The sequence below is a fragment of the Artemia sp. Qi Xiang Cuo genome, chromosome 4, assembly GCF_049724085.1.
Source record: "Artemia sp. Qi Xiang Cuo chromosome 4, ASM4972408v1, whole genome shotgun sequence".
Lineage (NCBI taxonomy): Eukaryota > Metazoa > Arthropoda > Branchiopoda > Anostraca > Artemiidae > Artemia > Artemia sp. Qi Xiang Cuo.
In genome coordinates, this window is record NC_142797.1 from 69333725 (window position 1) to 69345986 (window position 12262).

General features: G+C 32.1%; 1 protein-coding gene across 2 annotated transcripts in view; it reads right to left on the reverse strand.

Moving 5' to 3' along the window:
- Nucleotides 1–1295: 1295 nt before the first annotated feature.
- Nucleotides 1296–12262, reverse strand: part of LOC148953369 (tetraspanin-2A-like) — a 74053-nt gene continuing 63086 nt past the window's right edge. For both annotated transcript variants that reach the window (XM_089088503.1, XM_089088504.1), the window contains one exon: nucleotides 1296–1535. In XM_089088503.1, the coding sequence (XP_088944629.1) occupies nucleotides 1437–1535 (99 nt within the window). In that variant the 3' untranslated portion in view covers nucleotides 1296–1436. The remainder of the gene's footprint in view (nucleotides 1536–12262) is intronic.

The following is a 12262-nucleotide window of genomic DNA, read 5'->3' on the forward strand; positions in this document are numbered from 1 at the left end:
ATATATATATATATATATATATATATATATATATATATATATATATATATATATATATATATATATATATATATATATATATATATATATATATATATATATATATATATATATATATTTATGTATATAAGTCACAGTTTGGCCAGTGCAAAACACAAATTGAAAATAATAAAATTACAAAATGAAAAAACAACACAACCAATAAATTCATACAAGTGTCGCAAACTGTTCGTATAGTAAAACACCTCACACTATAAAATCACAAAAAAATTGCTGCAACTTCAGTAGTTTACTTAACACTGGCAGTAATCTGATAAATTTAGATAGTGCGAAAAAATTACCAATTTATTTCTAGTAACTCTTGCAAATAAAAAATATCTACAACCTTACATCCTTAGAATTTCGAAATGGTTATTTTTTATCCAAAACAAAAACAGGTTTGACGAAGTAAATGGTACATTTTTAGTTGCCGAAGTTCAAAGGTTAATTCATATTTATATTTATTGTCACCATGATATGTTTCTCCTACGAAAAAAAGGTTTTAATAAGTATAAAACCGTATTCCTGGTGCAGATGAGTGGCGGTTTGTTTTTATTGTTTTATTTTAGTTTTTTTCAGCTGAGTAGTTTCATCCACAACATTTCACAAGTTATTTGTAATTCATAAAGTATTTATTGCTGATTAACTGCAAATTAACTGCTGTTAATCTTGATAATAAGTGCTATTACATATTATTTATAGTCCTTCTGGTCTGTATAGACTCTCTGCATAGACAGATATGGTTTATATCTGGTCTACGGGGATCTATGTAGAGTCCTAAGAAGGTTCTTCCTGGAGTTATGTAAGGATACTAGTTTTAAAAATTAAAAAAAATGGCATGTTTTAGACAAATTTCTTGAAGTACAAGTGATTTCCGTGATAATATGAGATATCACCGAAAAACCAAACAAAGGTACATTACATAAAACTGTTGTTTTATGTAATGTTGTTTTATATAAGGTACATTACATAAACCAGATATTCTAATAGTTTAATAAAGACTGTAGAAGTAAAAGACGACCGACTAGAAGAAACTGCCTCAAGTGATTAATCGAGTGGAAATTTGTAGTGACAATCTGAGCGACAATCTGTAGGACAATCAAAACCGTTTGACAGCTTTATTCAAGAATTCTGCTTTTTCGACCTACAGGGATCGATAATTCATATACCAGTTTTTCTAAAATAAACTAACCTGTATCTCATTATTAAAACAGTAAGGACTTGATGGATCCGGCTTAGCATAATCCGGCTTAGCATAATATTTTAAAATTTATTTTGGAAATCAGAAATCAATTTTGCACTCGTCTATTTATTCGTGGACATTCATACCGTTTACATCAAATTTTCAACGCCACTTTAATCTCGAGAAATTCAGTCTCTTACAATGTCTCCTTTTTTCACATTCCACTACCTGGTACTCTATTATACAGTTTGGAATCCCTGTTTAATTTATAAACAGCGCTTCTCATCCAGAAGGCAGAAATTGCAGCTAGTATCTGAAAAGATATTTCAAAATATAAAATTTAGCTAACCTTAATACAAAAACTATATATAACACAGTAAGTACGTTTGAAAGAATCTATTTTAGGATGACATTTTGCAACTTTTTATAGAATATGGAAGAGGAACAACCTATAATGCCCAATGTACTTGCCTGCAGTATGACTGTGATACTGTACACTTCTGACATTAGTATTAAGGTCATTACAGGTACTTGGGCACCTCCTTATATGGCAGTTTAATTTGTTAATTATTATGGTTATTATTTATTATTATAATTATTATTATTATTATAATTATTATAATTTATTATATTATATTATTGTATTATATTATTATAATTATTATATTATTATAATGATTATTATTATTATATAATTAATATTATGGTTATTATTTTAGGATGACATTTCGCAACTTTTTATAGAATATGGAAGGGGAAAAACCTATAATGCCCAATGTAGTTGCCTGCAGTATGGCTGTGATACTGTACACTTCTGAGATTAGTAGTAAGGTCATTACAGGTACTTGGGCACCTCCTTATATGACAGTTTAATTTGTTAATTATTATGGTTATTATTTTGCTACTATAACAAGTCTTTCCATTATTGTAATAATACATCCCCCATCATTCCCCATCTGTACAAATGCAAAAGATGCAAATGCACCTTGATGAGTTGAGATTTTAAAATAACTAATTTCAGTTTCCTCTCTGGGGGTGGGGGCTGAAGGTCTTGATGCTGGCTCCCTAAATTTCACGAGTTTTCACATTCTCTTATAGATTAATAGCCTATTAATTGTAACCACCCTCCCCCTTCACTGCCTGTGATCCCAGCCCTGTAGCAAATTAATCAAATTAGCGTTGAAAATTTAAAATTTTACTGTTTAATTTTTTGGATGTTGTGTTAGCACAATTCTGATATCAACTTCAAAATTTAGATCACCGTGAGCCAAAAAAGGATGTCTTAAAGATTTAGTTTTTACGTCGTGAAGTCTTAACTTCAAAGTTTTAGTTTTAAAGTTTTAAGGTTTTGATTTAAAGTTTAAGTTTCAAAATTTTAAATTTCAATACTTTAGCTGTAAAGTTTTATTTTTAAAGTCTTAGTTTTAAAGTTTATTTTTCATCATTGAGCAGCACTTTAAGTGTTAAAATTTACTGAATGACATTGATATTTTTGATTTGAATTTACCTAAATAGCATCACTCAATCTTAACCTGTCAATAACGTGAATATCTTAATGGATGTATAATTTTTCTGTTCATGGTAATCAAAATTTGAAGTCACCATCAGAAGTTTCTAGTCAGTGTATTGAACAATCTTATTTTATTCATTAAAAATCTTTGAGTTTATAACATCTTTTAAGATATTAAAAAGCATATTTTAAGTCTCGATATTGTTCTTTACTTTTTCTAATGTCCAAACTAAACAGCACTATGGATTTAATTTAACATCCTTCTTTTCTACATCCTCTGATAGTTTCATCTTGATAAGTCCATAAAAGTTGAATTTCAATTACTTAGATTTCTTATCGATTATATCCCTGTTAGGTTCATGATAATCAAAATTTTGAAGTTTTGTCAGAATCTGCAAACTTGTGTACTTGAAAATCTTATCACATCCTGAGAAATTTGCAGTTTATAATATCTTTTGAGACATTGAAATCCTTATTTAGGTTTTGATGTTGCTCTTTACCATTAAATATATAAACTGAAAATAGCCTATGAATTTATTTCAATTTTCTCCTCTTCATAAATTTTTGAAAGTTTCACTTCAATAAGTCCACTAAATCTTGAAGTGTCAACTACGTGAACTTTTTAGTGGTTAAATACTTTTGGCTCACTTTAATCTAAATTTAACTGTTTTTATCCGAATCTACTTACTCCAAATCCAGCACACTAACCAATACAAATCTAAATTTTCAATCTGCCTAAATGTTTTTTTAGGTCAAATCTATCCCTCACTGATTTAATTAGAGCATATTGAACCCTTGAATCAAAAATTAATAAATTTACCAGTAAACATTTAGCTATTTTAATTAATCATCTATTGATTAATTTGGTGGATTTTGCTGTAGGATTTTAAACATATGCAAAGAGGAGGGGGTCTCTGAAATAAATGGAAGTTTCATTTATAAGGAATTGTAAAAACTTGTTAAATTTAGAGGAACATCCCAAGACCTCCAGGCCCCCTCCCCGGAAAAAAGAAGCTGAAAAAATATTTATTTTCAGTTTCATCACTGCCCCCTTGAGCCTTTTGTATTTATCTTGATAGCGAAGGTTCGGGGATGTATAATTATGATTATGGAAAGGTATACTAGCCTAATGTTAACGATAATAGTTAATAGATTCAAGCCTTATTTAAAAAGGTGCTCAACGATTTATAGTAGCCCTACTACTGACATTTTCAATTGAAAAGCATGACTAGGTAGTTTTTGCTAATTCAAGCAATTCGCGATCTGGCTCTTCAGTCGCAGTAAATAATCCACGCTATTATAAGTACGACTTGAATCTTATTTTTTTTAAACTTACCTATACTTATCTATGTTCAAACATATAAGCGAACAAGATAAAAAAAATACTGGACATATTTTCAATCAGGTGAATCAGAAGAGTAATCATGGTTGCAGCAGTAGCTGCAAATTAGTAAAGAGCGAACCGCAGCCAATAGTAACCAAAAGTTGAAAACACTTTTGAAAAAAAAAATTGCCTAGGCAGAAAAAATTACAATCTGAAACTGAATCAAGAAAGATAACTATTGGTTCGGGTAATCTGAAAAGGAAAAGTCTATTGCGAAAATAAAATTACGGTGATTTTGAAAAAGAGCCTCAAACCTCTCTAAAAAGGCGTCGCACCGAAATAAAAAGTGCACCATTAAAATCAACACTGTCGAAAACCATCCTTAGGATAATTATAGTCCTCAACCTTGAACAACAAGAAAATCACTTTTGTATTGGTAGCACTGATGTGTTTCCCTTTTTTATTAATATGTCAACCAGACCTAGGGGGTGATTTCTAGTGCTCTTTTTAGGTGAACAAAAATATGGGAGGCCAGCTAGCCCCCCCCATCCGCCCCAAATAATAAAGGTCCCCTCCCACCAAAGTCGTCATATCAAAATTTGATATGGTCATTTCCTTAAAATATTTGAAAGGTCCAATAAGTATGCTTTTGGGGACAACATGACCCTCTAAAGTCCCTGGAGAATGGGCTGTAAGTAGTATCGGGCTTATTGGTATCGCGTATATCGGTATCGGTTTTTTTTTCAGTCATGGTTTTGTGCCTTCTATATGATCTGTAGATAGCCTGTTTTTTTATACTGATTATGATAAGTCTTAACCAATGCTGTTATTTTTTACTATGCCAACAAATGACAATTTACTGCCAAAATCTAATCAGTTTTGAAGTGGGATTTCTTGTAGGATTTTTGGGTGTAATTTTCCACAGGAAATGTTTACCGTCTGACTCTGATTTAGGACAGGTAATTATTATTTCGGCTAATCTTAAAAGTGAAGGCTTATTGAGAAAACAGCCAGGAGAAGGACGCTGGGGGGAGGGAACCCCAGGTCCCCACAAGATTTTTTTTTCTGGTGTCCGCAATGCATTTTTTTCTTTTTTAACTACACTTGTAAATTTGGTCAATTATAATCTGTGCGGGTGGTGTTCTCCGGGGGCGGGACCATTTGTAGAGAAATGTTTAATGGCTCATTTAAAAGTAATTGTTCATAACCAACTTGGCTATTACATATTCTACCATCTGTTAGATTTCCATTGATTTAAATTTTACGTAGCGTGTTGGAAGGATTCACTACAAACGGTCAGCTGACGTAGAGGCTCGCAAAATGATTTTTAAGATATTGAATGCTCTTAAGAGGAATAAATAATTAGAATAGCAAATAATTGGATTTTGAAATTTCCATTGACTATTCCTTGACGTACCTTCCCTCCTCCTCCTTCTATTCCTTCCCTCTCTCCTCCTCTTGTTCTTGATAGTTCAGCTTTACCAAATATAGTTTAATGCTCTCACTCTTTACAACAGAAACTTTAAATAACTCAATGTTTTGTAATAGCCAACTACGAATGTATTTGCAGAATAATGTCTAATAACTATGCTTTTGGTTATGACACGACCCTCCAAAGTCCTTGAAAAGGGGCTGAAATTACAAAATTATGATCCTACAATGACCAACAGATTAAGATTGATTAACAGGCCCTAGTTCAGCCAGTAGAGCGTTAGATTTCAAATCCGAATGTCAAGTGTTCTATTCCTGCTTGGGTATTATTTTCAATCATGGTTTTGTCTCTTCTGTGTGATTATTATTCTGATAATTCACTATTTTTGTAAATGTAATCCACTTATTTTTGAAGCTTCTCAAGTATTTTGATTTAAAAGGGAATAGAAATCATCCAGCTTCATGATTTGCAATCACATTCTTAGTAGATCACTATATCAATACCCCAACCCTTTGCCATCTAAGGGTTGGAGAAGTGTAGGCTGGTGGTTCAGGAGCTACTCAAAGTTATATATTAAAAGAATGATTATTTATTGTTAAATTTACTTATTTAAAGTGTTTTCTTATTGTTACTATTTAACAGACAGATAAAACTATTTGTAATGTATATAGAGAAATCCTATATAGAAAAATAGTACTAAAACCTATTTGTATTTTTTTTACTATACTTTTCTAGTTATCAAAACAAATTCCAAATTTTTCTTGTTTATTTCTATTCCACACCCGTATGTATAATATTTTTCGTTGTTTAGAAGGAGGTGGGGCAAAGTGAAATAAGTTAGAGATACAAAAAATTTGCTATGTTATGAAAAACTTGAAAATCTTCTTTAGAAAAATAGTTACTTCTAGAACGTCAAAGAAATCGATGGGCAATAAAAATTTTTGAAATTATTTTGTATTATACAGTTAATTTTCAATATAGAGGAGCGCGTGTTTTCTTTCCTACTCTACATGGCATTAAACTTATTTAAACCGTTAAACCCAAACCAAGGTTGATTCCAATGTTGCAATACTCAATTGCTTCCATACGAAGTGTTTGTTTTCGGTACCTAAACATATTTTCTGTTGTAAAGTTTGGATAATAAACTTTTCTTGAAACTTGACATTTTGTAGGAATACTCAGCTAGTTTCATATAAATGTGGCTCATATTTCTAATAGTATAAGGGTATTAAAAAAATAAGCAGAATTTTGCAATTGTTTATTGATTTTATATTACAATGGATCTTTCAACACACAATGAATTTACAATATTCATTTTTACGACGGATTTTTCAACATAACCTACTTCAATGTCAAATGACTTCTCCAGGTGATGCTTCCATCCTTGTAGCCTATTTTTAAGGGTACCTAGAGATCCCTTCAACATTCTAGAAAGTTCACAAGTACAACTCGTTCAGGGTCATAGAAAACGGTTGCCATTAAATTTTTGAAAAAAAATTCACTTTTCTTTTCAATACCCCTCGTATTATTTCATTTTGGGGTACTGGGAAGGATAATTTTGACCCAGGAGTAAGAATTGAACGATGGGAAAGATGAACGTACAAAGCTGTACTGGTAGCCTATTATAATTGAATTATCGATTTGTTTTTTCGAAGTCAGGCTATACGGTATAATTTCATAAAACTTTATTATAAATATGCAAATTATGCTTAGGTTTTGTGAACCTTGAAAATCTCCTTTAGAGAAATAGTTATTTCTAAAATACCAAAGAAATCGATGCACGATACCAATCTTGGAAGTTAATTGGTAGTTTACAGTTCAGGTTTAATATAGAAGAGCGCATGTTATCCTGCTAATTCTCCAAAAATTCAGAACTATTGTGGATGAATCAGGAAGATTTAACCTATAAATCTGTCGGAATCCTTTTGTGACGAATGGCTTGAGAGCTAAATAGTCTCTGTGAGAGGGAAAACTGGCATAAATTTTTCGGAAAATTTATTTAAGAAATAAATAAGGATATAAGGAAATAAGGATACAGAAAGGATTATTTTCAATTCTTGACGATAGTTTATCATCCTAGAGCAGAACTATAGGAAAATAGTGATAATAAAGGGGTAATATAGATAGAATATCAGTTCTATGAGTCATTTGAGGGTAATTGGAGACCAAATATGATTCAAAGTATTATGAGCGTCTATGCCCAAAGGACTTGCAAGCGAGTGGACGACTGCGGTTTCTAATTAAAAACATTTTTAATTAAAAACCGACAAAGATGAATTAAAAAAAAAAGTTTTTATGAGGGAAGTAAAGAGCAAAGTTGGAACTTCATATCGAATAGAAATTATTACTTCACGGTCTAACTAACATAGATCAATGAAAATAGTACAAATAAGCCAACTGATGATATTTCCCAATGTGTGTTGGATTATAGAAAACTAGCACTTTACTAAAACCCAAATGCCAAGTAAAAAAAATAATATAGATTTAGGAGTCAATATTGAGTATTTTGCGTGACAATAGCAAACTAACCTATAAGGTTTTTTATAGTCTTAAACCATCGGTAATATCAGTAATTTTCAGAATAAAATTCAAATTATCCTAAAAACTTGTTATAGCTGGTATCTCCATTTATAATACCAATAGTGAATAATATACAATTTTAAACTGTAAAGAAAACAGGCTTTAGTATCACTCGAAATTAAGAAAAAAATAAACCTATAATATGAACTCTGGAAAACCGGTCATTCTCTCTAAACAACGGAAAATTTCACATTGCGATAACACTTCTATAGCAAGTCTATAGTCTTAATGGTATCAAGATGGCTTCAATTCGAACGTGTCTACAAAATAATCATAAAATGTACCTAAAACACTTTATTTTTATACTTTAAAAAGTTTAATTAAATGGTTTACTTTTACTGTAACAAATATCCCATATTGATTTGTGTTTTCAGTAAAGCACTAGTTTTCTAGAATCATACAAACATAGGAAAATAGTATCAGTTGGATATTTGTACTAATTTTATTAACATATGTTACATAGACTGTGAGCTAATATTTGTTTTCGTTTTAAGTTCCAACTTTGCTGTATGCTTCCCTTAGAAACACTTTTTTTTAATTAATTATAAAGAAGATCAGGAACGTAGCTTCCGTTATATTTGCCTCTGCTGATTGATGAAGGAAGCTATTCAATTTGACAATTAAACTAGTCATTCAATTATACATTAAATTTATATGCAAATAAAATAAATTATTTTAATTCAGAGGTGAATTAAACAAAAGGACACGTTTTTACGATCAAAGATAAAGAGTAAAATCAAAATTAAAACGCAAAGGAATTCAAATGTCAAGTGATTTCCCTTACCATACCGAGTAACTTACCGATACGGATCACGGACTCACATTACCGGTCACAGATTACCTTTCTAGAGGTTTAACTTGAATTTCTTGTTTAAAATAATCCCACATCAATGAGCAATTCCATTCTTGAGGCATGGTAAAACATATTTTTCATCCCGCTCCATTCTCTATGTATAAGGAAAAGAAGTCTAAACTCATCCACAGGTTGCGCTGCATCATCTAGGGTCAATTAGCAATAAGAAGTGTAGTGTTTTATATAAACCGTGTGTACTACTTCTCACTATAACTAGCAAGTTTTTCCTTTAACTTGTTCAATGCTTCAGTAGTGTTTGTGAGTATTTTATGATCATGAGCAGCACAATGGTGCTACCTAAGTAAAGAGCAATGTTGGCACCATAAGTTTTTTTTTATTTTAGACCAGGGCACTTTGTATAGAAGGAGTTATCTTAGAAACTTCAAGAAGAGCTCATTCGATTAGAAATTAAGAGGGCTAGTGCCCTTTTTAGCCCCCAGGGCAAGCGTTATAAGTTAATCCCTGGGCGTATGTAAAGTTTTAAAAGAAAGGGTGGTCGCAAAAACTTAGGAGGGTGCTCATTGGGGTGATAATTGGAATATTTAGGGTTCTTTTTAAGATTCAAAGTGATCGGAGGACAGCTATCCCCCCCCACTTTTCTTAATTTTAGACCAGGACACTTCGTATAGAAAGAGATGTCGTAAAAACTTCGAAAGAGGTTCATTCGATTGGACATTGCAACATAGTAATTGGAGGGAAACTAGCCCTCCCTGTGCTCATTTTTTCCCCAAATACGCCCAACCAAAGTTTTCAGCTAGCCATTGTGTTAATCATAGATAAAAGGTCTAGTAATTATGTCGTGTGTTGTAGGGGATCTTGAAAAATCCAAAAGTGCTATGCGCTTTTGTGGCTGCTAATGCTACTAATGCTGGTAGAACTGTTGCTACTACGCAAGCTAACAGTATTGACGTGAAGCTTTCAGGGAATATATAGACGGATGTTGAACTAAGTCAAAAAGTTCTAGCATTCATTTTTTAGAGTCAAAAGAAAATGGAGGGCAAGCAGCTCTCTTCCCAAGCCCATTCATTTTCAGAACATCCTGTCAAAATTTTTAGAAAGTTCTTTAGTTCAGCATAGTACAACGGTCCAGTAACTATGTCTATATGGATATTGGGTATGTCAGCCCCCCACGATTATGTAATCGGCTCAATATACTTTAAAACTGAATGTTGCTTTACAGTTAAATCAAAAGGCACTCAGTACATAGTTGCCAAAAGACTTTTCAACCATATGTCAAGAACGACTGGGCGTATTAAGTTGAAATTTTTGGGACTACTACTATTACTACTTCTGCTCTTACAGTTTAAATAAATCAAAAGAGTGTAAATATATCCAAGTTGTCAAAGAGCACAGAAATAATTTTTCGGGAATGATAATATGTTTTATTTTTCAGGTCAACTTAAGAAAGCATAAAATTAAATTCTATAGTACTATTTAACATTGGATTAAACATTCGCCCAAATAATCCCTAAACGTAATTTCTGAGTGTTCCTTTTGTTTTGGGATCCCTGCGCTGTCACATTTGAAATTCCCAGGAAAAAATTCCCGCGTTAATCTCTTCATCTCTAAAGTGGTCCTAGCTACACTATTAAGGTTTCGATAGAATATTAATTCCAGAATTTATCACTAAGCCTAATGACCAGAGAAGCCATATTTAAAAAATAGAATATTAATTTATCTCTGTCACTAAAGATCATTTATACCTCAGACCTAAATATCAAAGAAGCCATAATGTTTCTTAATTCCCCTTCGTTGATCAATAATTTCCCGCCGATTATTCAAATCAATTTCCCAGAAATCTAGTTCCCCTCGGTGTCATGACCTGTTAGTGGATCAGTAATCCTTGAATAAATTATGTAAGTAAAGCGTTAGACTCAATTATAGATGGCAGCAGTGGTGTCATTCCGGAGTCGAAAGGGTCTCCCTACCCAAAAATTATTCCGTAAATGAATGGGGCTGTCCCCTCCTCAACGCCTCGCTCTTTACGCTAAAGTTTGACCTTCTCACAACTCTATTTTTTTTTAACAACAATAAAACTTTAGCGTAACGAGCGAGGCGTTGCGGAGGGAACAGCCCCATTCATATACGGAATAATTTCTGTTCGTTTGAAGTTTTAACGTCGTTTCTTACTTTCAGTTAAAAAAAACTTGTTTTTTTTATATTTAATTTTTGAACGTTTAAGAATTAATGCAGGTTTTGATCTTGGCTCACCGTACATGAATAATTAAAATAAAATTCGCATATTAATTTACTTTTATTTGGTTAAATGGCTTTCACAAAACTTGTTTAATTTTATTTAAGAAGGTTTTTATTAGTAATAAATATACTTAAGTTACGAATTAACTTACGTAACGAACTTCTATGTTCATATATTTTTAATACGTATATTAGAGGGTTCGCCCCCTAGTCAGTACCTTGTTCTTTAAGCTAATGTTCGAGTTTTGTTTCAATTCTTTAAAAATGACCGCTTAATCACAAAGGCCATTAATTAGAATAAAAAGCTCTTATGAAAGTAATAAACAATTTTTGGCTTAAAGAGCGAGGTATTGACTAGGGGGTGAACCCAATAATATACGTAATATTTTCTGTTCGTTCTAAGTTTTGATGTAGCTTCTGTTGCAGTTGAAAAACTTTTTTTTTATATTTAATTCCTGATCTTTTTTAAAATAATGCTGGAAAATCCGGCGTCCCCTTCATAGCAATATCTCTTCCCCCATGAAAACTTCGTTCATGGAAACATCCTTCCACATAACCCCCGACCCCCCTTTCACTACCAAAAAAAAGCCCCCCTGAAAACGTCTGTATAATTCCTAATAAACAATACTATATGTTAACATTGGGTAAAGTTCATAACTTTCAGCCCTCGCCCTGGGGACTTCAGAGGATTAAGTCATCCTAAAAGACATACTTATAATGTTTTCGAACATGCTGAACAAAATGGCTATCTCAAAATTTTGATCGGGTGACTTTGGGAATAAAATGAGAGTGGGAGGGGGCCTAGTTGCCCTCCATTTTTTTGTCACTTGAAAAGGGCACTAGAACTTATAATTTCCATTCCAATGAGCCCTCCCACGATGTTCTAGGATCACTGGGTCGATAAGATCGGCCCCTGAAAAAAAAAAAAAAAAAAAAAAAAAAAAAATAAAAAACCAACCGTTATGTTTCTTGTTGAAAAAAATTTAAAAATACACATTTTTTTAGATAGGAGCTTTAAACCTAAACAGAAGGGTTATTTTATACTCTGAATACGATAGTGTGGTTTTCATTAAGGTTCTACAACTTTAAGGGCGTATTTACCCTTTTTTCGAAAATCAGCCAAATTTTTTCAGGTGCGTAACTTT